This window comes from Cyprinus carpio, chromosome A24, assembly GCF_018340385.1.
Source record: "Cyprinus carpio isolate SPL01 chromosome A24, ASM1834038v1, whole genome shotgun sequence".
NCBI lineage: Eukaryota > Metazoa > Chordata > Actinopteri > Cypriniformes > Cyprinidae > Cyprinus > Cyprinus carpio.
The window spans coordinates 24,329,669-24,357,095 of NC_056595.1; the positions used below are offsets into that span (position 1 = coordinate 24,329,669).

A 27,427-nucleotide genomic window follows, 5' to 3' on the forward strand; every position below is an offset into this window, starting at 1 on the left:
TTTATAAATGGTAGAGTGTAATTATTATGCTTATGAAATGCAGAGACTCAAAAAAAAAAAAAAAAAAAAAAGTACTATTTTTGGATATTAACTAAAAATGGGTTGTGTTTTGGAGTTCAAAGCATAAATACCCAGGAGAAATTGTTAAGGAAGCATATAAAGTCAGTCATGAAGTGGATTTGACCTTTGGACGATTAACTGAACCTGTTGGCGCCAATCAAACAACAAGGTACACCTTTACCTCGGCTTCTGTAACACCTTATTTTTCTTTCCATTTGCCCTTGAGTATAAAGATAACAGTGTGAAATTCTTCCTGTGCCATTTGAGGACAGCTCGCTCCTGGGCATTTGAGGACAGCTAGCCTCACATGTTGAGATCTGGGGTGAAGCAGGTGCTGTTTTTGTAAAGGGCTCCATGCACATAAATGAGAGCATCTAGTTATAGATGTTGGCACACTTGTTGGCTGCATTGCCTACTGAAGTTACATGTCCAACAGAGGGAGAACAATGTGCTGCCGGTCACAACATGGATTTTATTATTAGCTTTCTTTTATACAGATTAAATGTCTTTTATAATGACAGTTTTTTTTTTCTCTCTCTCTCTTTTTGCTAATTATAGGAAATATTACTTATTAGAAATTATGGCAATTCAAAATGTCCAAATATATCCAAAACCATTTGTCCTTAAATCCAATAAGGCAAAGATTTTGCCACAGTTATGTAAAGAGGACCAGCCTGTTTGCTTCACCTTGTTTCCACTATCACCTGTATAGACTCTCAGTAAAAGTTTCAGCCATTGAATCCTTAAAATAACAAATCCAATATGGTATTGTTTAAGGGGAGAGCATAGTTGGTTTCCTCCCCTTCACTTCTCCATTCTCAGCTGTTCGGGGTTGACTCCACCTTCAATCATCTGCCTATCATTGACCCGCTCATCACCTTGAATTACATCTACATTTCCCAGCACACACACACACACAGTTGTTTTGCCCTAAATAAGTAAATATGAATTTGGTAATTAAAAGTGTGTCATAAGGCTTTGCCTTTTTCAGATGCGAGGACTCAAGGAACCTCAGAGCTCATCTGTTTAAGGTAAGAAATGTTAGATTGTCATCAATACATTACATTATCGTCTATCAGAGCTTCTTAATAAAAAATATAAAAATGTGTTACCACACACATACTGTACACATACTAATGGGTCCAAATGAGGAATGTTGTGTTCTTCCAATTGGAAGGTAAGCTTTACCTTTTGATTTTTCAATCTATCTTTCATTCAATGCTTTCCATTCAATCATTTAATCAATAAATGTAGACAGAACAGAACCATATTAGCAATACGACTAAATGGAAGAACATTCTCTTGTGCCTTTTGTCATACTTTATATAATCACATTTAATGTTTTAAAACGTTTTTAAAAAAAACTGATTCGGAAGAAAAATGTTGCAATTTTGAAAAAGAAAAAAAAAATAGTAAAAAGCACGTTTTCTATTGTAAGATAACAAAGCTTCTACTTTTGTTCAAGCTGTTTAATATGCTTGGTTTATTATTTTATATCCTTGAGTTTCAAGCACTTTCTTTAATAGATAATAAACAAGTCTCAAATCTTGAATAAATGGCTCCTCTAAAGTAGTATAATTTCACCCAGTGTATTGAAGGTGAATGCAGTGGCGTCATGTTAAAACAACATCAATACCAGAGAAGCAGGGATTTACTTGCATGTTCATTTTATTCTACAGAACTACAGATAATGAAATCACTGGCACACTGAGCCACTCTGAACAAGTCTTTCAGAAAGATCCATGTGAGAGCTTCACTCTTCATCATGCCCTCTCTGTGAGAGGAAGAGACATGAAAAGGATAATGGGTAGAAGGTACTTTCTTGTTTTCTTTTTTTCAGCTGAAAAAAACAAAAAGTTATGCATTGCTCATTACACTTTGTTTACTAGAGATGCACCGGCGTGACCTGGCGATACCAATTTTTGCAGATTCTGATTTTCTTTTTAAGAACTATAATTGACAGCATATACAAAAATTTTATTTAAATGCAAATAATAATAAAATTAATTATTAAACAACAAAATTCCCCCAATATGGACCATGTTACAGATGTTCCCTCACTTAAACAACTCTCAAAATAAAGTGCTCTGTGACTGGAAAGAGGTAGAAATAACAATTAACTGAAAATAACAAATTCTTACATTGTTTCAATTAATTCAGTTAGAATGATAAGAAACTGTAGAGTTGTTACCATCTTTCCATCTTCTTTCCATCTTTCCACTGCAGGACACACAGAAGCTGCATCTGAAGTGGCATTAGATGTGTTTACACAGACTTTGATGAGGCTGAGGTCACATAAATGCATTTACACCGCAAAATTGCAAATGCATAAATCATTTTATAAGATTGATGTGTTAAATATATTTTTTTGAATATACAAATAAGAAATGATGGGATAATCCAAAGATACTTTTAAATATGAAACCAAATCTCCAGTAGGAGGTGGCAGTGGCTGTTTTAATGAGTGAGTCATTTATTAATTCATTCAACCGATTCATTCAACCGGCTGATTCGTTCAGTAACGAGGCAAGTCTTTATGAATGGGTTACTGAGTCATTGACTTACTCGATTTGTTCAAAAATGTGGATTCATTCAGTAACGAAACTGCTGTGTGTTGCTGGGAGACACAACAGTTGTGCTCTGGCTTTGATTGAAACTATTTTCATTTGCAAAATCAAGCAAAAACTGTAAATATTGTGTCTAAAATGTAAGTCACTTAATTTTATTGTCTTGTTTATTTAACTTCTATCATGTAAAATCAGTGTCACGTTGCAATCATGCTGATATTCGGGGAAACATTTGGTCGTGTAAAGTTGCTCATCAAATTATAATTTTTTTTTTTTTTTTTAATGCATGAATCTATAACTTCCTGTGAGTGCTGTTTTTGGTGGCCAAGTTTCAGTGCTTCCCTGGTTATGTTTGTTATTGACGTTTTAATCAGTCTTCTTGTCTAGTCGGGTAAAATTCTCTCTCACTTGCCTTTAAAGAATCTACTTGTCCCAGACAAGCATTAATCAAGCCCTGTGGTTCCCCCATGGTTTATTTTGACCCTATATGTATTATGAATTGCAAACTTTGTGTCTTCTTCACTCACAGTGAAGATTTTCAATGCCGATGACATCTTTACATGCAGATGTGATGTCAAAATGGAAATATGCAGAACATTGGCAAATTCCAGGTCCCTGGCCGGTCAATCGGTGCATCTCTACTGTTTAGTTATGCTTCAGCTCTAAAAAGCTCATTTTGTTTATGCAGTTGTTTCTCTATAACTTTGGTGAGGCAAGTGTTAAAGAGTTATCTTGGCAAAAAAAAAAAAAAAAAAATGCACACGTGCACCACTTCATACACTGGGTATGCGTTAAAGAACCAGTGTTGGTTTTGAGTAATAAATCTCATCAAATTGATTTTTAACTATTTCATCAGACAAACTGTTTTTCCATTTGATCACAATCATTTTAGATTCAATGTAATTCAAATTTTGAGCTCAGTGATGATGACTGTATACTGATTGAGGTCAGTTACCTTGGATCCTGTATCTCACGGCTCTTGGCTCTCAGCTTGTTGTCATGAGATTCAGCAATATCAGCTCTCTCTTCTGCTTCATCCAGCTCATGCTGCAGTTTACGGAACTTGGCCAGATTAGAATTGGCCTGCTCCTCCTAAACAACAATAAATCATGATCGGTAAGGGATTGGCCATGTTTTGAATTCCCAAAACCAGATAAGTCATATTTTGAAAATTTATCAAAAATATATTTCGAAGTTTATGTTAAGGTGTTCCAAATTTGAAAATATTTCCAATAAAAAATATATGTATAAAAATAAAACAATCATCTCAAACATACAGCCTCCTCTGCAAGTCTCTTGTAGGACTTGACATTCAGCTGGAGTTTGTCCACCAGGTCCTGAAGACGACTCAGATTCTTACGATCCTCCTCAGTCTGCAAACAGAGTACAGCGTGATTTCATTGTGTCCCTATTTTTTGAAAATGATATGAATGGTATGAATTTGAGACATTTATTTGCATGTGAGAGAAAGTGACCTGGTAGGTGAGCTCCTTTCACAGACTCGCTCCCCTTTCTCTGTTCTATCTCCACCTCATTTTCCAGCTCTCTCACCTAAAATATGTGTAAGATAGTTAGCGAATCAAACGAAATAAGTATATTAATTACAGAAAAAAAATACACGTTTCTAAAAACATCAGCACCTTACCCTGGCTTCCAGTTTCTGGACCTGCTTCTTGCCTCCCTTCATGGCGATCTGCTCAGCTTCATCCAGACGGTGCTGCAGGTCCTTGATGGTCTGCTCCATGTTCTTCTTCATGCGCTCCAGATGAGCGCTGGTGTCCTGCTCCTTCTTCAGCTCCTCTGCCATCATGGCAGCATCAGTGATGGCCTTCTTGGCTTTTTCCTCAGCATTCCTGCACTCCTGCACTGCCTCCTCAACCTCAGTCTGAAGCTGAGAATTATCATCCCTCTAGCTTCTTCTTCTGATTCAGCAGACTGGTGTTCTAAACATAGACGATATTGACATTCATATAGTTTCTAGATGATATTGTGAGGGTTTTACTTGTGGTTATCTAGTACAGAGGTGTCATACGGAATGAATGCAGGAGCTGGACTCCCTCACTGATGTCAAGCAGTTCCTGCTCAGCCAGTTTCCTTCCTCTCTCAGTCTGTTCCACCAGGGATCTCAGCTCATCCAGTTCAGCCTGCAGCAGATTGTTGCGTCTCTCCACAATGGCGATGTTCTCTTTGAAATCATCATTACCACGAAGGGCGTAATCTAGCTGCATTTAAAAATCCTGTGAAGCACAAGATGTGCAAATGAAAAGACTGCAGAACCATGTTGGACTTCTAAACATAATAAAAATCTTGATTTAAAGACTTGTCATACTTTGAGATGTCCATGAAGACCCTTGAGTTGCTTCTGGGCTTCTGATGCCTGTCTGTTAGCCTGGCTGAGCTGAATCTCCATCTCATTGAGGTCTCCCTCCATCTTCTTCTTCAGTCTGAGAGCTTCATTCCTGCTGCGAGTCTCTGATTCCAGTGAGCTCTGAAGGGTATCACTCATTCTCTGCTGGTTCCTCTTGGCCTGCTCCATCTCTTCATCTGGATTCATTGGATTCATGGTTAATACATAAAAAGTCAAGAGAAATATTCAGTTTTGTGATATGTGAATGGTCAAATGACCAATAATTCAAGGGCACCTTGGAGGTTCTTGTTTTCTCTCTTCATGGTCTCCAAATGATCCAGAGAAGCCTAAAACAGGCCCGAGCCCCGGCCCGTTTCTGAACTATGACATGAAAATTGGCCTGAAGTACGGCCCGAGAGGCGTAAAAAAGTCGCTTAAAATTCAGGGCTCTAGTGTACACCGGCAGTCACTTGTAGGGGTTGACATCGACACAGAAGAGCCCAGAGTAGTTCTGCGAGAAACTGACAGCAGCTTCAGATCTGCTCATACATGATAAAGTCAATGTGTGAGTGTTTTAAGATGCCACTCACGTAGATCATCCAGGCTGCGTAACGCTCTTTGAGGTTAAACAGCACAGCGGGCTCTTGCAGAAAGGTGAACATGCACCATGTCCTCAATTTTATCAAACTTTGGCGGGTTCTGAGGATGAACATCAAACAAGAAAGTGTATATATATATATATATATATATATATATATATATATATATATATATATATATATATATATATATATATAATATATATATATATAATGTAATCATCCAGCCTTTATTCTAAATACAACACTGTGAGCTCATTACAGCGGGTCTTTTTAAAGTAGAGAAATGTCTTTGAGCAGTTGCACTTTGTGCATTTAAAATCTTGAACTTACCCTTCCTTTCAAAGTCTCACAGGTGACTTTATCACCATCTCTACCAATAATAGATGCTTTAATATATTCCTCTTCAGCATCAGGAATGAAACTTTCTTTCTTCATGTCAAAGGGGCGAGTTTGGGCCTCCAGACGCTCCCTGTCTGACTTCCTGAAGTACGGAGCAGCAGCTCCAAACTCCTCCATCTGGGCGTCTCCCATCTTTCAACCTGCTCACAAGTGCATACACAAGAGATATTATATATAGGAGTCTATTTGGACACGTTGATAGTTAATGTGATTCCGAACACCTGTGTGAAGAGAGAACTGACTTCATACATCCACTAAAAATCACCAAAACACCAGCTCATTCAAACACACTCAGCAAAAATGAGAGAAGAGAAAAGATCCTGCAGCATTTGTGATACACAGATACAAATACTACATCTATTGCAACATTCAGACATTTATAAGTGTGTCATAATAATGTGTGCCACTGTATATGGCAATGTGTCTTCTAATAAATTGATATTTCCTATTAGATTAGTCTGTTGCAGTTAGTGATGTTGCATTGAGTGTTTTCAGGGTCACTTACCTTTTTACTTCACCACTTCAGACACTGATGGTTTACTGTCCTAGGGGCACACAAAAAACACATATAAAGCATCAAACATTTTTCTCCTGTCTCTACATTATAGTTAATAATGAGCAAAAGTGCATCCTGAACAATGTCTCTAAGTACCTGAAGGAATTGTTAATAAGGCCAGGCTTTCATGAAGACTGAGGCGTCCTTGATTGCTTACCGTTTGTCGATTCAATAGAAAACCTGTCTGAAGCCATTGACTCCCCACCCCTTTTTATAACATTAGAGGTCCTCTAAATATGGTTGCAGGAATTTTCTGAAGCATGTTAGTGTCTCAGTTTAGTTAGGATATGGAGGGGCTGGGTGTCTGCTGGAGGCAGGGGCTGGTTTTTTTGTTTAAGGTGTGATTCATGCCATTAAGGAACAGTATACTTTGTCATTATATGTACTTTCATTTGACTGATTTACCCTTTAACTCACAGTCTTAAATGCAATGTCTTATCTGTTAAATAGGTTTATTGTAAAGCAAGTGAATTCAGGAGAAGATTTTGGCTGCTGGCACAAATGGTGGAATGTGAAGTAAACTGGAAGGTTTCTGCTCACTACAAAATAAATGATCTTCTTTCTTAGGATTTCTGTCTTGTTTTCCATTACAAACATCAAGACATTCTTAAATCAAGAAACATTTACTTGAGTTTTTGCTTAAAATGAGAAAACAATATCTGCCAATGGGGAAAGAGAAAAATGTTTTGTTTTCCCTTTGAATTAAGATTATTTTTCTTACCCCACTGGCAGGCATTTTTTTCTTGTTTTAAGAAAAAATATTCATATAATTTTTCAGAAAACACTTGCTTCTTAAATAAATGTATCTTGATTCAAGAATGTTTAGATATTTACACTTGGAAAACAAGACAAAAATCCTAAAAAAGTAATTTTTTCAGTAATGTATTTTGTTAATTTCAGTAATGTAATGTGAATTTTTTGGATTACAATGTCTGCTAAACTAAAAAAAAAAAAAAAAACAGTTGGCAGGTGTTTGCTCAAAAAAGAATGCATCTCATTGTTTGTATCAACTGATCTGTACCTTGCTCAAGGACAAGCCAAGTGTCATTTCACTCTGTCCATCATAGATGCGTTTCATTTCGTCCGTAAAGGCAAGGTCAGTTTCCAGCTGGTGCAGTCGCTTCATTCAGGCCTCATCGCTGACACGCCATTGTTCCTTTGCCTTCACACTTGAGGACAAAGATAACCTGTGAAATTCTTGTTGGGTGCTTCTAATTGATTGAGAAGAACAGCTTGCGTGATCTCTGCTACTAGCATCCATTTATGTATGTCTACATAAATGGACACAGCGGGCCAATGTCACTGCCAGAGTAAATGTATACACACATCTCCTCGATGACAGGAGCAGTGTCTAATTTGTGCAGTTTGGCAGACAATCTTTAGCTTTTTTGATATCAGCAGAGTTGACATATTAGACACCATCAACCAACCATACAGGTGCATTATTTTCACACTGAATTTTTGAATTCAGATATGAAGACCCAAATGTGTAAAGCCTCTGCATAAAGTGCATCTTCAGTCAGATTTAACTCTACAGCATCCAACACCAAACACCTCTGTTCACTCCTAATTGCTTAAATTGCTTTCCACTGGCAAAAACAAAAATAAAAATTATGTGATCACTTACCCTTATTTCACTCCAATCTGTATACATTTCATCCCTCTGTGGAAAAGGAAAGAACATATTTAGAAGAAAAACACTGGATCCCATTGACCTTCATTGTATGGACAAAAACACACATTTTTTAAAAAACATTTACATTACATTTAGGCATTTAGCAGATGCTTTTATCCAAAGCGACTTACAAATGAGGACAATAGAAGCAGTCAAAATGAACAAAAGAGCAAAAATATATAAGTGCAAATGACAAGTCTCTGTTAGCCTAATGCAGTACATGTAGCAAGGTATATATATATATATATATATATATATATATAATATATATATATATATATATATATATATATATATATATATACATACACACACAAAGTAAAACAAGTAGATAGAATAGAAAAAAATAGAAAGCTAGTGTTTGTTTTTTATAAAAAAGAAGATAAATAGATAAAGTAGAATTAAAATAGAATAGAAAGTGCTAGAGTTAGAGGGTTAAATAAAGGTGGGACAGATGTGTCTTTAGTTGTTTCTTGAAGATGGTTAAGAAGAGAAAATTTTATTTTAAAATTTTAAATAAAAAAAAAATGTAATTTTACATTTAAAGAGAAAAAGGAAATCGTTTAAGTTTGAACCTTACGAGGACAATCTACTGAATCTGAGATATCAATATTCTAATGCCGTCACTTCATGTTAATTGTGTTACTTTTTATTTTCATTTTTTTTAACCTAAAACTACTGAACTATATCATCAGCTCTTTGAAGACATGTATACAACAGCTATGTGCACAACGCACCATCAATTTGCATTGTTTGCACTGAAACATATGGAGGTCTGTGGCAGACTGTCAGTCATCCTCTTGTTCCATCTTGTTTGTTCCACATTGTTTCCTTCCCATTGTCCTTGAGTACAAAGATAACCCTGTGAAATTCCTACTGAGCCTCTGACGAAATGGGAGCAACTGATGACGGACACTGAGAACACATAAAGCGGATGCCCCGTTTGCAAAGGTCTCCAAGCGCATAAATAAACGTCAAGTGGTACATGTTGGCACCCTTGCAAACCATATACATACTACTTAAGTTACATGGCCAACTGAGGCAAAACGATGCCAGTCACAAGACAAGTGATTATTATTAACCGGCAAGCAGATTTGTATTGAGTTAAAGTTGAAAGACATAGACTTGGCATAATCATTTGTTCGTTTGCATAATGAAAAATTGGTAGCACTTTGTTACAATCGTGTTGCACATGTACATACTATGTAATTATTATAGTAATTACAATAACTTGGTAACCCTAAACCTAAAACCCATGTAGTTGGCTTATATTATGCGGTACTTACTTAGTTAAGTACACTGTAAGTACAGGTCATTGCACGTACAATAAAAAAAGTGCAACCGAAAAATGAGTTCATTAAGCAAATGAAGAGATCAGTTCGTATAAAATACAATGTTCGTGTGTTATTCTCATTATGTACCGATTACTGGACGTCTGAAAGGGTCAACTGGCTGTTTGTTTCCCATTTGTCAACCAAAAGGACGAGAGCTGAAAGTTTAAGATGCTGCTAGATTTTAAATCACAAGGGTCTTCTCACAGTCTTGTGAGATGTCAAGCCAGCAGTTATTATCTCCTGACTTACAGCAATATGTCTCAAGTACATTCTGCTGTGGTTTAAGGTTGCAGGATGGTTCCTCTGTGAACCTTTGAGGAGCTCCTCCCTATATTCAGACTCCACCTCCAGCACTGTTCTTCACCTTCAACACTAAGGTTAACACTGTTCATACAGCGTTCAGCCTGGCAAGCAGCAGCTCTTCATCAAAGATCCGCTGTTTAATTTAGAAGTTTTCAGTTGGATTTGTTGAATATATTAATCGTTTGATTTGTTTTTCAGGTCTCAAGCCTTATGCACTCAACAGAATGGAGGACACTTGATGCAGGTGAGACAGCTGAAATAAAGAAATTCTGTACTATTATCAATAAAAACATTTTAGTTTTTTAGTTTTTTTTTTTATCTTGAACGTTTACTGTAGATGTTTTGAGCATTATCTCTTTAATCACTTTCAGTGTTGAAGACGTTGAGAGGGCACACTTTGGTCCATCAGAGATGCACCCTTCATATTTGGTAGACACCATGACTGCAAAGACTCTTCAACCAAAGAAAGTCTTGAGTTTCATTCATGCAGGAAATAATAAATAATGTGGTAGGTGCTTTTTTCATTCTAGAAGAAAATATAGCAAACTGTATTCTGTAAGACAATATACATATAATGTCAGTTGGGTAAAGCAGCATTTGTCATAAGTTATGCAAGCGCAGGGTTTCTAAACAGTTTGGAAAAGTATGGAATTTGATTTGAGTAATTTCCAGGTCTGGAAACATATGGGAAAAAAGAAAGCAGTGTATGGAAAAATATTTGCATTTCCAGACTTTTTGCCCCTATTTAGTTTTCTACAGTAGAAAATTAAACTGATATTTCACATTCAGTTGCTCGTCCCCATTGACTTGCATAGTGTTTTTTTTTTTCTTTTTCTACTATGAAGGTCGATGGGGACCAGCAACTGAAAGTGAACTATCCCTTTAAGAATTCAGTGAAAATAAATTTATCATACAAGAAGTGTGTTTTTACGGCAGCTCTTTAATGATTCTTTAGTGATTGTCAAACACATGAATTCAAGGTGCACTTTTTCATTCATCAAAAATGCAGGTCATAAGCATTTTGGGTTTCTTCTCACGATATTCTTAGCACCATATTACAAAGGCTCTAAAAGGATCTTTGCAAAAATAAAAAATATGCAGACTTTTTGTGCCACAGAGTATGTGTTAAAGCAGACTTAAGGCCTTGAAATATGACGTACTGCCCTAAACAAAGCCAAATTTTGAGCATGTTTTTACAGTACCAGTCTTTTTTATTGACCCTTGAACTTGGCAAATAGGACAGTGCACACAGCTGTATTGTGCCATCAGCCCATTTTCGTGTCGTTGTTTCTCCGCTGCCACAGAAGATGTACTAAATTGGACATTAAGACTTATATTAGATGTACTACCCTAAGGAAAGCTAAATTTTCCTAATTTTTTCCTCATTTTCTTCATAGTTAGATGGCAGTGACGCATAAAGGAAGTAGGTTATAGTATATGTAAAACTAGACATTGTAATGTGTAAGTACACAAAAACCAATCCCATGCGCATGAGAATAGTTTCTCAAAGGCACAAAAAAGTTTTTTGTGTGCGTGCAAAAGTCTGTTTTTTTAGTGGCTCTATATGTCACTTCGAGAAAATCAATAAATAAACCCCTGAGAAAATAAAAATATTTACAGATGACTACTATATAGCAAATATAAAGCTGAAAAATAAATGTTAAATATGGTAGGGCTGTCAAAAAAAAAAAAAATAGAATTTCGAATATTAGTCAAATTTAAAATAAAAATCCACATTTGAATGCAAAAACGTTGCATTAGAATTTTAGGTGTGCGTTAAGGAGGCAGCTTTATCACTGGCGCACATGATTCGATGATGATGTGAGTATCATTGCATTTTAATGTTTTTGTTAGCCTATCCAGTTGAAGCCACTAGATGTGGCACTGCTGTTTGTTAATTACAAATATTGCGGGAAAAGAGAACATCAACGCAGAGAAGATCTTGTTTACGTCAAAACTGAAACTAAGCCGGTCACACAGAACACATATTTCACACATATTTCGTACTCTGTATGATTGGCTTTCGGCCCTTTGTATTAAACTATGAATACAGTTTTAGTTGTTAAAGCAAATGCATTAATTATAATTGGCTTATAAAAATTATTTTAAACATTATGCACTTTTTTCACGGATAGTCATGTTGTCTTATGCTCGATGCGTCCTCTTGTGGCCTCAGCAGAAAAGCCAAAAGCTTTTCTTTACCCTAACTGAAATTATGCATTGTAAATTCAAATATAATTTATTTAAGCACAAAATTCGAATTTAGTTTTTTTTTGGGCATTTTGACAGCCCTAAAATATGGTCTGAAAATCTACTGAGAGGTTTGGAAATTTGAGTCTGGAAAAGTGGAATTTTTAGATGGAAAATGTGTAGGAACCCTACTAGCAACTTTTCTAATCAAAATGAAACACATGACATTTTACTTATAAAAGCTTATAAGTTTTACCACCATAATGATTTAGAAATTAACTTCAGTAAATTCATCATATGCAATGAATTGGAAAAGTAGTGCACATTTCATGCACTACAAACATTCAGTTTCTTAATTGGTACATTTTTCAATTTGAATTTCAGGGGGAAAAAAAAAAGTGTACATGTGACCCTGGAGCACAAAAGCAGTCTTAAGGCTCTGGGGTATATTTGTAGCAATAGCCAAAAAAACATTGTATGGGTCAAAATTATCGATTTTTTTTTTTTTATGCCAAAAATCATTAGGGATATTAAGTAAAGATCATGTTCCATGAAGATATTTTGTAAATTTTCTACTGTAAATGTATCAAAACTTAATTTTTTATTAGTAATATGCATTGCTAAGAACTTCATTTGGACAACTTTAAAGGCGATTTTCTCAGTATTTTGATTTTTTTGCACCCTCAGATATTGTCCGATCCTAATAAACCATACATCAATGAAAAGCTTATTTATTCAGCTTTTAGATGGTGTATAAATCTCTATTTTGAAAAATTGACACTTAAGACTGGTTTTGTGGTCCAGGGTCATTAATGTTATTTAGATGGGAGCGATGGCCAATTTTTCAGATTAACTAAAGTTACTGTATTGTTGGTTGCTAGCATTTCTACATTACTGCAGTATTTAACATGCTCCAGGAGGTTGAGCATGTGAATTGTTCTGTCTGTATTCCCATTGGTAATCACTACAGCACTCTCATTGTATTTTTTCATAAAGTTAAACTTCAGTAGAGTTGACCACCAATAATCTCTGATGCTTATGGTGCATCGAATTGCATATTCCCAATTAAAATGCATCTGTCAGTCGGAAAATTTGCAAAGATAAACTTATTTAGATGAGCAAATGAATCACTAATGCAAAACCAATAAATGTAAATATATACACAAATATGTGGTTTACTCTAGGAAGCCTGTATGTTCCTATTAATAGGAAAGTGCCTAGCAAATATCAAATAGTTCTTTAAATCATTGTTTTCAAATATGACAGACCACAACAAAAAAAGTTTTATCTGCACACTTTATTCTAAAGAACTACAGGTAATGAAGTCAAGAAGCACATAGTCAAACCAAGCAAGAATTTCAGAAAAATACAAGTGAGAGCTTCATTCTTCATCGTGCCCTTTCTGTGAGAGGGAGAGAGAAAGAAAAGAGTTTGGAATGTATAAATGTTATTTGTTTTATTTTTACAATAAATCAAATCTTAGACTCACTTTGATGCTACAACACAAGGAGACCCATAAAAGACAAAAAAATCTTTGGGTCTGAAAAGTCTAGAAACTCATATTTACAAAATTGCAAAATGTATCTTTACTTTGAATGGTGAAAAGGTTAAACATTGTTCATTGCTCCACTGAGTCTTCTTATACTCTAAGATAGTAAGCACACCAAACATTGCGTAAAACTGAGATAACTTACCTTAGATCCTGTGTCCCGACTCTTGGCTCTCAGCTTGTTGACCTGAGATTCTGCAATATCAGCTCTCTCTTCTGCTTCATCAAACTCATGCTGCAGCTTACGGAACTTGCCCAGATTAGTATTAGCCTGTTCCTCCTGATTAAAACAAAAGGTTGTTGGCAAAGACAATGTACAGAACAGTTTATACACAGTAAAGGGATGACGAAATGAACTCACCGCCTCCTCAGCAGCTCTCTTGTAGGACTTGACTTTCAGCTGGAGTTTATCCACGAGGTCTTGAAGGCGAGCCAGATTCTTACGGTCTTCTTCAGTCTGTTAATAAACTTTTGATTATTTTTGGTCTGGGTGGTTTGAGGATGGAGACATCGTATTGAATAGTGAAAGTGACCTGGTAGGTGAGCTCCTTGATGCGTCTCTCATATTTACGGATTCCTTTCACAGACTCGCTCGCCTTTCTCTGTTCTATCTCCACCTCATTTTCCAGCTCTCTCACCTACCCAAACCGAAAATGTATAAATTCTTTAGAAAAATTGATCTCTGAACCCAAATTCTCATCAATAATATTAATCTCCACGAAAGTAAGGCATTTTGAATAAAAAAAAAAAAACATAATTGAGAACTGAGTTTGATAAACTAACCCTGGCTTCCAGTTTCTGGACCTGCTTCTTGCCTCCCTTCATGGCGATCTGCTCAGCTTCATCCAGACGGTGCTGCAGGTCCTTGATGGTTTGCTCCATGTTCTTCTTCATGCGCTCTAGATGAGCGCTGGTGTCCTGCTCCTTCTTCAGCTCTTCTGCCATCATGGCAGCATCAGTGATAGCCTTCTTGGCTTTTTCCTCAGCATTCCTGCACTCCTGCACTGCCTCCTCAACCTCAGTCTGAAGCTGAGAATTATCTCCCTCCAGCTTCTTCTTCTGATTCAGTAGACTGGTGTTCTACACATAGACAATATTGACATTCATATACTTTCTAGATGATATTGTGAGGGTTTTACTTGTGTTTGTCTAGTACAGAGGTGTCATACCTGAGAATGCAGGAGCTGGACTCTCTCACTGACGTCCAGCAGTTCCTGCTCAGCCAGTTTCCTTCCTCTCTCAGTCTGTTCCACCAGGGATCTCAGCTCATCCAATTCAGCCTGCAGAAGATTGTTGCGTCTCTCCACAATGGCGATGTTCTCTTTGAAATCATCATTACTGCGCAGAGCGTCATCCAGCTGCAGTTGAATATCCTGTAAAAAAAATAAGTTTTGCAATTGAAAATATTGTAGAATTTTGTTAAATTTTCACTTTTTTAAACACTAACATTTTATTTAAAATATAATCAAGCATACTTTAAGATGTCCATGAAGACCCTTGAGTTGCTTCTGGGCTTCTGATGCCTGTCTGTTAGCCTGGCTGAGCTGAATCTCCATCTCATTGAGGTCTCCCTCCATCTTCTTCTTCAGTCTGAGAGCTTCATTCCTGCTGCGAGTCTCTGAATCCAGTGAGCTCTGCAGGGTATCAATCATTCTCTGCTGGTTCCTCTTGGCCTGCTCCATCTCTTCATCTTTCTCAGCCAGCTTACGTTCAATATCAGCTTTGATTTGATTGAACTCCAGCTGAGCTCTAAGGATCTTTCCTTCTTCATGCTCCAGGGAGCCCTGACAGATCAAAGGACTTAACCATTAAAAAGTACTAATAAGTTTGATTTGTTTATTCTTTTCAAAAAGTTCTAGTGCAGTGGTCGCCAACCTGTTGATTGAGATCGACTCGTTGATCTTTATCACTGTTCCAGTAGCTCTCAAAAATAACATAAAAAAAAAAAATTCCCGTCTTTGAAGTGTATTTTTTATACTTATTTTTCTGTTATTTTCTGGAGCTACTGGGACAGTGATAAACAAAATTACATCACACCTGAGTCCATAAACAGGACGTTAACAAAGGCCAGAGACACTGTAGACGGACGCAAAGAGGAGAAAATACTGTAGCAGACAGAGCAAAATCACTGTTCACAATGCTCAAAATACAGGAAGAAAATATAAATATTGAATTGAGGGTGAGGAGTTGTATGAATGTACCACTGAAGAGAACTGACTGTCTTCAGAAAAGTTTTGATTGCAAATGCAATTGCATTTTCTTCTCCTCTTACCTCCGTATAAAGTAGTACTAATTAAAATACTAAATAAAAGGCTTCAAATTGGAACGACAATCTGGGCTGTCTTTTTCTATCAGTCCTTCAATAGGTAGAGCTTGTCTTTCATAAAGGCTGAGGTCAGGGATATTGGGCTTAAAAGGTTGGTGACCACTTATCTAGTGTATAATTGGAAAAACTAGACCTGCTGCATTTATACATTAAACATTTTACCTCAGCTTCCTCCAGAGCTGCTTGAATTTCAGCTTTTTCCTGCTCCAACTGCTTACGTATTTTCTCTAGTTCATGAATGTTCTTTCCACTCTCACCAATTTGTTCAGTGAGATCAGAAATCTCCTCTGTTTTTTAGGAAAGGTAATACAGGTTAATGCATTAAAAGTCAAGAGAAATATTTACATTTCGTGATACGTGAATTCTTAATGACTAATAATCAACGGGCACCTTGGAGGTTCTTGTTTTCTCTCTTCATGGTCTCCAGTTGATCCAGAGACTCCTCATAAGAGTTCTTCAGTTTGAACAGTTCAGTGCTCAGAGATCTGGCTTCCTTTTGGGAGCTTTCCAGCTCACTCTGAGACTCCTCATATTTCTGCTTCCATTCAGCTAGAACCTATTTGATAGTTTCAGAGACTTTGAGTAACTGCTGTTGAAGCTCAGCGTAAAACAATGAAAGGTTGTTTCTTTAACAATATGTTTTATTCACCTTGTCAAAGTTTCTTTGCTTCTTGTCTAGAGCAGCAGCAGCAGCATTGGATCTCTCCACATCCACCATGAGATCTTCAATCTCATTCTGCAGCCTGTGCTTGGTCTTCTCCAGAGAGGAGCATTTAGCATTGACTGCTTCCACAGCTTCTTCTGCATCTTGCAGACGCTGGGCAAGTTTCTTCCTTTATGAATAACAGAATCCGTCAGATGTTTGTATGGTATGCTACATGAAAAACCTAAGTATTTCTTGTTCGTACTTAGCATCCTCCAGCTCCTCCGTCCTCTGAATGGCATCAGTTTCATACTTGGTTCTCCACTGAGCCACCTCAGAGTTTGCCTTGGACAGACTCCGCTGCAGTTCAGCTTTGGCTTCCTGCTCCTCCTCATACTGTTCCCTCAGCAGATCAGAATCATGACGAGCAGATTGAACTGCATGGGCCAGTGCATTCTTAGCCTATAAGATATTTAAAATGAATGTTTTCTGTTATGGAGAATGGCCCATAGCTGTAGCATAAGGCTTTTGTCTCTTTGAGGGGTGTGGGTTTAAATTCTGTTGCTCCTAGAAGAGCTTATTGGGTGACAAGGCAGTGCAATAATTAAGGAGAATGACTGCTACACTGTGCTACGCTAACCTTGTGGGTATTAGTAGTAGCAATACCTTGACTTCCTCCTCAAGTTGTCGTTTGAGGTCCTCAATTTGCTGAGTGTAGGACTGCTTGCCTCTTGTTAGCTGAGAGACCAAGGAATCCTTCTCTTCCAGCTGTCTAGAAAGCTCCCCTAGATAGAAATATAACCATTACATTACAGAAAGTAGTGTGTGATCTTAGGAATGTGTTTAAAAAAAAAACAAATAAAGTGATATCCTATCAGAGTACATACCATTTTCGGTTTGCAACCTAGCTTTTTGCATGGTAAAGTCATTGATGCTGCGTTGTCCTTCTTCGTATTTTGTTCTATATTCTGACATCTGGTCCTCGAGGGTCCTGCACATTTTCTCCAAGTTTGCCTGGATACATATTATATAAATTAATATATAAATATAAATAAATAAAAATATAAATGAAGCAGAAGGAGCACACGATTCTAAAGAACAGCTGAAGTGAAGACAAGTAAAAATGCTAATGTGGAAACAAGTACCTTGGCCTTGGCAAGCTGCTCCATGTTGGAGACCACGTCATCCAGTTCCAGTCTGAGTTCACTCTTCTCTTTCTCCAGCTTCTGCTTCACTCTCTGAAGGTTGTCAATCTGCTCTCCCAGATCAGCCACACTGTCCGAATGTTTCTTCCTCAGTGTAGCAGAGGTAGCCTCATGTTGCAGAGTGGCCTCTTCAAGGTCTCTGCGTAGTTTCTGTAACTCGGCTTCACGTTTCTTGTTCATCTCAATCTGGGCAGCAGTGGCTCCACCAGCCTCCTCCAGCCTCTCACTGATCTCCTCCAGTTCTCTGGACAGATCTGCTCTCTGTTTTTCAACTTTGGCACGAGCAGCTCTCTCAGCCTCCAGCTCTTCCTCAAGCTCTTCAATTCGAGCCTGGCAATGTGAGGAAAACTAGAAGTTAAAGCTAGAATTCCTAACTATGTAACTTTTTTTAAGAATGATACATTTTACCTGCAGCTCCTTCAGTTTCTTCTGGAGTTGGGCTGCCATAACCTGCTCATCTTCAATCTTGCTGTTGAGCTGGCTGATCTCAAAATCCTTCCTGTGTTGCAGAAAATATTTGATTGGGACTGTAAATAAGAATTCAGATTGTGAACTGTATTCTTGAATAATTATTTCACCCTCTTTGTAAAACACACTTTTTAATCCTCTCTTCCAGTTGCTGTTTGTCATTTTCCAGGTCCATCACACTCTCTTGGGTCAACTTTAAGTCTCCCTCGAGCTTCCTCTTTGCTCTCTCCAGGTCCATACGAAGTTTCTTTTCCTGTTCCAAGGAACCCTCAAGCTGGAAGGACAATGTTTTGTTCAGCATTTTCTTTTCTTTCATGGAAAATGTCATACATTTTTAATTTAAAATAGAAATATCAACAAACCACTCACATCATCCACTTGTTGCTCCAGCTTGGCTTTGGCTTTGGTGAGAGTGTTGACTTTGTCCTCCTCACTCTGGAGGTCATCCAGCGTTTGCTGATGGGCCTCCTGCAGAGCTTTCTTCTCCTTTGTCAGCTTAGCAATGATCTCATCCAAAGCTGCCATCTCTTCTGTCAGGTTTTTAACCTACAGAATTGTGTAATTGTATCAGGAGACTCCTAGAAAACCAATCTTACAATCTAACATGTTCATTGTTGAAAACTGACCTTGTTCTCAGTGGCATGTTTCTCTTTCTCTACTTTGGCCAGAGTGAGTTCAAGATCATCAATGTCCTTCTTGAGCTCAGAACATTCATCCTCCAGCTTTCGTTTCTTGGTAGTCAGCTCAGCATTCATTTCTTCTTCATCCTCCAGCCTCTCGGTCATTTCTTTGACTTTGGCCTCAAGCTGGATCTTGTTCTTGATCAGACCCTCACATCTCTCCTCAGCATCGCAAAGATTATCTTGCTCCTGTTTACAGATACAGAAAATTATTTATATTCATACTAGTCTTTGTAACTATACTTTTTAATTACACATTTTATTAATTGATTCATAAAATCATGAACTTACAGCTTGGACTTGGAGTTGCAGGTCATTCTTCTCTTGGAGAAGAGTAACCATCTTTTCTTCAAGCTCCTTTCTGCGAGCTTCAGATTTGGCGTAAGCCTCCTTCAATTTCAGGAATTCTTCCTTCATGTTGGCCATCTCTTTCTCTGCTTCAGCAGATCGCAGCAGCGGTTTGATCTTGAAGTAGAGCTTCATCCAGGGCCAATTCTTGACACCCATGAAGGCACGTACGTTCCACTGAATCACAAGCAAGGCATCTCTGCCAAATAAAACAGTTTCTGTTCCTTTTGTCTCTTTCTATTGCGTATTGAAAAATGTAGATGCCCACCAAGTTACCTTCGTTCAACAAGCTTCTGGAACGCAATTCTTGAGAGAAGACCACGTGATCTAGCTTGAAGATTGGTGATGATGAGAGCAAGACGATCGTCTCTCATTTCTTCAAGGGTACCCAGCAGACCAGCCTTGAAGAATACCTTTAAAAAGATGTTATGTCAGTGTCCTATGATCAACACATAGAAAGAACAGGCAGTCTGTCAAAGTTATTAGTGCACAAACAAACAGATAAATGCTGAAATTGCCCTAGAGCCATGGTACACTTTTCACTTATGTCAGCCTATTAGGCTGCATTTACACTGCAGGTCTTGAGGCCCAAATCCGATTTTCTGACTATATCCGATTTTTTTGACGACCCGCTTACATCATCTTTTAAAAGTGACCAGTATCCGATTTTTGCATTTACACTATACACTGCTGAAACTATCAAACGTAGACGTTCTGACCCAGAAAAGGAAGTAAAACAGCACGAAATACAATGGATGCAGATGCAAATAAAATTATACAGTGTTTTGCTTTCCACAATATTTTGAAAAGTCAACTAAAAAATCAGCAAAACATTGGTCTCGTACGGCGGAGAAAAAAAGAGGACTTCAAAGACATGAAACCTCCGCATTGCTCCACTGTGTGTATCCTACGTCCTCCATCGCACCTATAATAAGTCATGTGATCTCAGTTGGTGGCGTCCACCTGAGTTGACGTCACTTTTTTAATGACGTACGACTCGCATTTACTGGGGAATATCCGATTTGTCTGCTTACATGGCACACGCAAATGCACGTATCCGATTCATATCCGATTTATTACCACATATGAATGAGGCCTGAATCCGATCTGAGAAAATCGGAATCCATGCGGTTTTTTTTTTCCTGCTTACACGTTCACTGGTCATATCCGATCTGTGCCACATGAGAGGAAAAAATCGGAATTGGGTCACTTGAACCATGCAGTGTAAATGGGGCCTTAGTTGCTTACTTTTACAGCAGTTGTCTCAGCACATTAAACTGGGATAGAAGAACATATTATAAAAATAAAAAACTACACACAAAATAACACAAATTTTAATTCTAATCATAAATACCTTAGTATGTCCAAACTTGTACTGGTTGTGGTCAATATCCAAAGAGCCCAATAACTTCTCAGCTCCTTTCCTGCTGTCAATGAACTGACCCTCTGGGATGGCAGCAGGGTTCAGTATACGATATCTGTTGTTGCATAATAGTTGGATAATATTGGATAATAATTATTTTTAGTGAAGTGCATACATTTTTCACCCAAGTGCAACTCAGATGTCCTGCATTCATAAGTATATGTACCTCTGCTTGAAATCTCCATACAGGATCCTGTTGGGGAAGCCCTTTCTGCAGATTCTAATGCCCTCCAGCACACCGTTACAGCGCAGCTGGTGCATGACCAGAGGATTCTCCATCGCTCCAGGAGTCTTAGTCTCATTGGGGATGATGCAGCGCACAAAGTGAGGGTGAGTTGACCTCAAGTTGGTCATCAGTTTGTTCAGGTTCTCCTGTGGTTAGATATTATTAATCACTCTGCCAACATATATTTTAGGTTGTCATACTCATTAAAGAGATTAAGAAACCAAATCATACTATATTACGGAAATCATTTTAGTGTGTAAAACACTGTATATGTTACCCTGTGAAGAGCAGACACGGTCTGGAAAGAAGAGCCCTTTTTCTTCTTCTCCTTTACTTTGCCTCCACCTCCTTCTGCCATGGCTGTTGCAAGAAATAAACTTTGTTTTTACTTAAAAACTAACCTTGAATCAAATCCTTAATTGTCTCAGATTTTTCCCCCTTTGACATCAAAAAAAAAAAAAAAAAAAAAAACACACCTGATTCAGCTCCAGCATAATTAGCAAACAGGTGAGCCAACAGTTTCATGGTGGATTTCTGATACAGGCCAACAACAGTCTCATTAAGAGGATCCTTGTTCTTCACCAGCCAGTTATTGATGTTGTAGTCAACAGTGCCAGCGTAGTGAACCAGGGCGAAATGGGCCTCTGGTTTACCCTTGACAATCCTGGGCTTCTGGAAGTTAGCACTTTTGCCCAAATGGTTGTCATAAAGCTTAGCTTTGAATGTTGCATCACTGGCTTTGGGGAACATGCACTCCTCTTCAAGGATGGACATGATACCCATGGGCTATAGAGAAGGCAGGTTTATACATTAAAACAAACCTTGTCTAACTTAAAGCAAAAATGGATATTAAATAAAGCTTAAAGATGAGATGTTCAGGAAAAAAAGGCTTTGTACACCCACCTTTTCAATGAGATCAATGCAAGCCTGCAAGTCCATGCCAAAGTCAATGAACTCCCACTCAATACCCTCCTTCTTGTATTCCTCTTGCTCCAACACAAACATGTGATGGTTGAAGAACTGCTGCAACTTTTCATTAGTGAAGTTGATGCACAGCTGCTCAAAGGTGTTGAACTGCAGGTGGAATATATTGTATAATCATACTGACAGAGTAACAAAGAACTGAAGTTCTTGAATAACACTAATCAGTTGATGTCAGCTTACTTCAAAGATCTCAAACCCAGCAATGTCCAGCACACCAATGAAGTACTGACGAGGCTGTTTGGTGTCCAGGGATTGGTTGATTCTCACAACCATCCAGAGGAACATCTTCTCGTACACTGATTTGGAAAGAGCACCAGTGGCATAGTACACCTGTCCGATGGACATTGAAATGTTACAAAAAAATATGCTTTTATGGTTAGGTTAACAGTATGTTAATGATGAAGGTATCTTAATCGAGGAGTAGTCTTCACCTGCTGGACATTCTGTCCCCTGGTGACCCACTCATTCCCTACTTTGACTCTTGGGTGGCACAGAGCCTTGATGAGATCAGCAGAGTTCAGACCCATCAGATAAGCTGACTTATCAGCATCTGTCATCAATTAAAAAGAAGGTTGACTGTAATGAATCTATCAATAACTGTATGCATCCTGTCAGCATTTTCTCCTGATACTGACCCTCAGTCCCATCAGCCTCTGCCTGTTCCTCTCGTTGCTTCAGCTTGAACTTCATGTTGCCGTAGTGCATGACGGCACCAACCAGCTTGTAAATGCTGTTCTTCTCCTCTTGGGTGAAGCCCAACACATCAAACGCTTCCTACAGTAAATGTACAGTGTGTCTAATAATTCATTGCATTACATTGCATGTTATATGGACTTCAGTTCTAAAGCTTTAGAAGTCAATATCAACAGATTTATGCATGTCTTGGATAACACACATCTGTAGCCATCAGCTCGTCAGCATCATCAATAGAGGCCACCTGTGTCTCTCCTTGGGAGATGTAGGCATAATCGTAAGGGTTTGCTGTGATCAGCAGCATCTCTGAGAGGAAGAACACAAGTCACTCAGACTATAACTATGTTGTAATGTGTCATAGGCAGGTCTTGCCGTTACTCATTTTTTGCCCACCCAGCAGCTCCGGTTTCTTCTGAGACAGGATCTGGTAGAAGATGTGGTAGTCTCTCTCAGCCTTGAGCTGGAAAGTCACACGAGACTTCTCCAGAAGATCTGTCAAGGAGAACATTTACTTTAAAATTATTAATATAATGCATTAAGTGTATTATTTTAAAATGGAACCAAGCATTGGTTTTCTTACAAGTTTCTATATCCGCAGAAGCGAGTTTGCCATTTGCAGCAAAGTGAATGCGGATAAACTTGCCCTGTTTAAAAAAATAAATAAATCACCATGTCTTCTGATTGTAAAAGCAGTTCTTCAGTTTGTTCTCCAGTTTTCAACTCTATTTCATTCACTTACAAATCTAGATGAGTTGTCATTTCTGATGGTCTTGGCATTGCCAAAGGCCTCAAGAGCAGGGTTACACTGGATGATTTGATCCTCCAGAGTACCCTAGAAAACACAACATTTGAAATGTGTGTATGATGAATGGAAATAAGTCCAATAAGTTTTATTTTACATTCAAATCTTCTAAGTTTACCTTCTTATCACTGGTTTCCTTCTTTGTAGGACTAGCAGCAATGCTGGCAAAGTACTGAATGACTCTCTTGGTGTTCACAGTCTTTCCAGCACCAGATTCTCCACTTTAGGTTTAAAGGTAACATTTTAAGAACTGCACTACATTTTTTTTTTAACTATTATAGAAAGTAATAAACAGAAGCAGACTTACGTGATAAGAATTGACTGGTTTTCTCTGTCTGAAAAGGGCAGTAACATATGAAATAACATTACAATTACTGTATGTTCTAACCCAACTCAGAAGTGTAGCACAGCTGGTGGTCTGTTCTGATGGGTTTGTGAAGAATGGACAATGCTAGAAAAAATGCTGAATGCAATTAATAAAAAGCAACTAACCATTTAATTGTGTGTAGTTAGAAGCTTGAAATTTATAAACTCATCAAAATGGGGAAACCACTTCCAGTTATTTTATGTTAGTGTTATCAAACGTCAAAAACCACAAACAAAACCATGCAAAGCAGAAAAATAGTGCATATGAGAAAATCAGATGCAAGTTTCAACACAGTTTTCATTTATTGGTATTCATTTATTTTGGTGTCAGGTTGATGTGGTATCTGGGTCCTACAGTAAAACCAGTCGAGAACCAGTGGTGTCAAGTTGACGCACCTGACAGCATGTACTGGTAGGCGTTGTCAGAGATGGAGAAGATGTGAGGAGGAGCTTCACTCCTCTTCTTTCCTCTGTAGGCAAGGACGACTTCCTGGTTGTACACCGGCAGCCACTTGTAGGGGTTGACAGTGACACAGAAGAGCCCAGAGTAGGTCTGTAAGAGATTCACAGCAGCTTCAGATCTGCTCATACGTGATAAAGTGAATGTGTGAGTGTTTTAAGACGCCACTCACGTAGATCATCCAGGCTGCGTAACGCTCTTTGAGGTTATACAGCACAGCGGGCTCGTGCAGGAAGGTGAACATCGCCATGTCCTCAATTTTATCAAACTTTGGCGGGTTCTGAGGGTGAATATCAGTTTCTTTCACAGTTACTGTCTGTAAAAAAGCAAAAATTCCAACAGTTATTACTCGAAACGATAAAGTTCCTCTAATGTAGTGAAGCAATAATCAAGAGTTAAACTTTTACTTACTTTGCCCTTTTCAGTCTCACAGGTGGCTTTATCACCTTCCCGACTCAAAATGGTTCCTTTCACATACTCCTCTTCAGCATCAGGAACAAAACATTCCTTTTTCATGTCAAAGGGGCGAGTTTGGGCCTCCAGACGCTCCCTGTCTGACTTCCTGAGGTACGGAGCAGCAGCTCCAAACTCCGCCATCTGTGAATCCCCCATCTTTCACCCTGCTCACAAGAGCATGCACACAGTTTACTGTATATATATATATATACCTATTTAGATGCTTAAGACACATAAAAATGTGTCTTAAAGGGTTAGTTCACCCAAAAATGAAAATTAGGCTGCGTTTTACTCACCCCCAAGGCATCCTAGGTGTATATAACTTTCTTCTTTCAGACGAATCCAGTTGGAGTTATATTAAAAATCGTCTTTGATCTTTCAAGCTCAAAAAAAAAATTCATCACACGTTGCATTGCTTCAATCCAAAAGAAGTGAAATAAAAAGCGCCCTTCCAAAAAAAAAAGTGTCTCACACGGCTCCGGGGGGTGAACAAAAGCCTCCTGTAGCGAATCGATGCATTTTTGTAAGAAAAATATCCATATTTAAAGCGTAATAATCACTTGAATCTAGCGTGCTCTCACTGTTGTAAACCGAAGCAATTCCAAGGGAATTACGTATGAGGTCAGCTTTACGCATGCGCCTCTCAGAAATGACGCACACGGAAACGCAGGGTAGAGATCAAAACAAAACAACGGTCACTAATTAGAAGTACAAAAGGAACATTTGCAAAGAAGAATGTCTGAAGATTTCAATATAAGCCAAGAAGAGACTGGTTTTCCTTTGCTAAAGTAAGGGAACTTTGCTTCTTTTGATCCTGTAAACAAACGTTGGTTTACACGAGACTCACCGGCGCATGCGCAACACTGACCTCATACATCATGCTCCCGGAACTGCTTCTATGTATAACTGTTGGTGCAAGCTAGAATAAAGTGCTTATTACATTTTGAATATGGATATTTTTCTTACAAAAATGCATCGAGTCGCTACAGGAGGCCTTTGTTCACCCCCTGGAGCCATGTGAGACACTTTTTTTTTATGTAAGGGCGCTTTTTATTTCACTTTTGGACTGAAGCAATGCAACACGTGCTGACTGCAATGATAGAGCTTGAAAGATCAAAGACAGTTTTTAACATTAACTCCAACTGGATTCATCTGAAAGAAGAAAGTCATATACACCTAGGATGCCTCGGGGGTGAGTAAAACGCAGCCTAATTGTCATTTTTGAGTTGAACTAACCCTTTAACCATCCAAATAGGCTCCTATTCACACACACAAACACATATATATGTAGAGAGAAAGAGAGAGAGAGAGAGAGAGCGAGAGAGGGCATGCACACAGTTTACTATATATATAGGAGCCTATTTGGATGCTTAAGACATATAAAAATAAGAAACAACAAAATCACCAAATTTAAAAGAAACAAAAGAAAAACAGTGTATCCCATATTTCACTAAACCTAACAAACATTGAAAGCTTACAAATTTACAATTATTTAATTAAACAGTCAAATAAATATATTAAATCCATTTAAAAAGTATCTAAAAATATACAGGAAACACTGTAGGTTTTTTGTTTCCTTACTGCTATGAGGCAAAACAGACAAACAAAATAACACTTCATACATATGAGTTTTTAAAAGGTGCTTCAAGCCACAATCAGTCATTTTACCCTTGTTAATGAAGCTATATTGCTGTAAAACCAAATGTACAAATTTCATTATCAAGCACATGCATTATGACCATTAAAATCTCTAATATACGGAGCATTACCTCTGACAGCTGCCAACCCAGAAAATATTACCACAAACGCTCCCCTACAACCAATGCAAAAATGGTTCAAAATCCATCACTATGAATTGCAAAGTTATTAGAATCTCATTATGATTCAAAATATTGATTAAAGAAAGGCTTCATCTTGCTTGATGACTTTTAAAGAGTTGCATATTACCTGTTTACAAGTTGTAGGCTTGAGTGAAAGTAGAATGGCCGAAGCTGAGGATCCTCTCAACAGTGTGTCCTTCCTCTCTTTTATAAAGCCACTATCCATCTAAATAAGGGAGTTGGCACACTGTTATGCCAAACTGCTATTGTGTTTGGTCCAGCTGAGGTAGGGAGGGATAAGCATAGTTTTTCATACACACCAGTCATTCCACCGCTGCCAACAACATCCCATAATGGAAAATAATTACAGGAGGACAATTAAAATCACCAAAGACAAAGCTTTCACCATTAAGTCCTGTTTGTAAACGAAACATGATAAAATCATGATTAAGCATGATTTTTGCCCTCTCCCAGCCAATCTGAAAAACACAACAGCTTGTTGCATCATTAATTTAATTTTGGAGTTGTAAGTATATACCTTTGTTTTTGTTCTAAACTAGCTTTGTAACGGTCTACTAAAGTCAAGGGCTAATAACCAGACAGGTAAGTAATCCTAATAAAGGTACTGTTGAGACTCAACCATGGCGTTTGCGTTCTTTCATTTTCTCCTAATGCATCAACATCTGTACATCAACAAAGCACCATTTCCCAAATTATAAAGATACAGATTTCATCTATATCACCTGTTTATATTGATTACTGTATGCAACAAAAGGGAAAATGGAGATGTAAATTCTCATCCAATTTTTGCTATTCATAAAATATTTTTTTATGATGGAATCAATTACTAAGGACAACAGGAGTTTGAAATGTCTGAACAACTATCTGTCATACAATGGGTTCAGATGGGTTGAAGGTCAGTGAGCGACAGATGAAATGATTCCT

General features: G+C 37.9%; 1 protein-coding gene, 1 long non-coding RNA gene and 1 pseudogene across 3 annotated transcripts; 1 reads left to right on the forward strand and 2 right to left on the reverse strand.

The window, feature by feature from the left end:
* Positions 1-1,710: 1,710 nt before the first annotated feature.
* LOC109050373 lies at positions 1,711-6,700 on the reverse strand (annotated as a pseudogene).
* LOC122135430 lies at positions 1,743-21,385 on the forward strand. 2 transcript variants are annotated; one of them, XR_006153518.1, is made up of 4 exons: positions 1,743-1,874; positions 10,042-10,087; positions 10,215-10,351; positions 20,865-21,385. It is a non-coding gene; the product is annotated as an uncharacterized LOC122135430 (long non-coding RNA). The 2 variants fall into 2 exon arrangements; XR_006153517.1 differs by lacking the exon at positions 1,743-1,874 and having other exon boundaries at positions 8,667-10,087.
* Positions 13,312-26,933, reverse strand: LOC109050081 (myosin-7-like). The gene is made up of 39 exons (XM_042714838.1): positions 26,610-26,933; positions 26,432-26,475; positions 24,618-24,826; positions 24,379-24,522; positions 24,143-24,299; positions 23,688-23,715; positions 23,499-23,601; positions 23,318-23,410; positions 23,159-23,222; positions 22,972-23,070; positions 22,781-22,884; positions 22,521-22,659; positions 22,317-22,435; positions 22,066-22,215; positions 21,805-21,975; positions 21,378-21,687; positions 21,179-21,261; positions 20,842-21,047; positions 20,607-20,730; positions 19,529-19,665; positions 19,196-19,451; positions 18,851-19,093; positions 18,594-18,770; positions 18,353-18,498; positions 18,165-18,255; positions 17,697-18,086; positions 17,439-17,565; positions 17,218-17,336; positions 16,817-17,013; positions 16,558-16,741; positions 16,299-16,464; positions 16,071-16,195; positions 15,058-15,366; positions 14,752-14,955; positions 14,366-14,662; positions 14,116-14,220; positions 13,944-14,039; positions 13,728-13,862; positions 13,312-13,435 (listed from the first exon to the last, which is right to left on the reverse strand). The coding sequence occupies exons 3-39, from the start codon at positions 24,816-24,818 to the stop codon at positions 13,415-13,417; spliced, it is 5,820 nt and encodes a 1,939-aa protein (XP_042570772.1). The 5' UTR covers positions 24,819-24,826; positions 26,432-26,475; positions 26,610-26,933; the 3' UTR covers positions 13,312-13,414.
* Between the last annotated feature and the right edge of the window lie 494 nt (positions 26,934-27,427).

What these genes read in the sequence shown, in the direction of transcription:
- LOC109050081 (XM_042714838.1), bottom strand. Translation starts at nt 24,818, where the DNA reads ATGGGGGATTCACAGATGGCGGAGTTTGGAGCTGCTGCTCCGTACCTC. An exon ending in TTATGCTGGAGCTGAATCAG is followed by an intron (nt 21,262 to 21,377) that starts GTGTGTTTTTTT and finishes TTCTTGCAACAG; the next exon opens with CCATGGCAGAAGGAGGTGGA. An exon ending in AGCAGCTTGCCAAGGCCAAG is followed by an intron (nt 17,566 to 17,696) that starts GTACTTGTTTCC and finishes ATATGTATCCAG; the next exon opens with GCAAACTTGGAGAAAATGTG.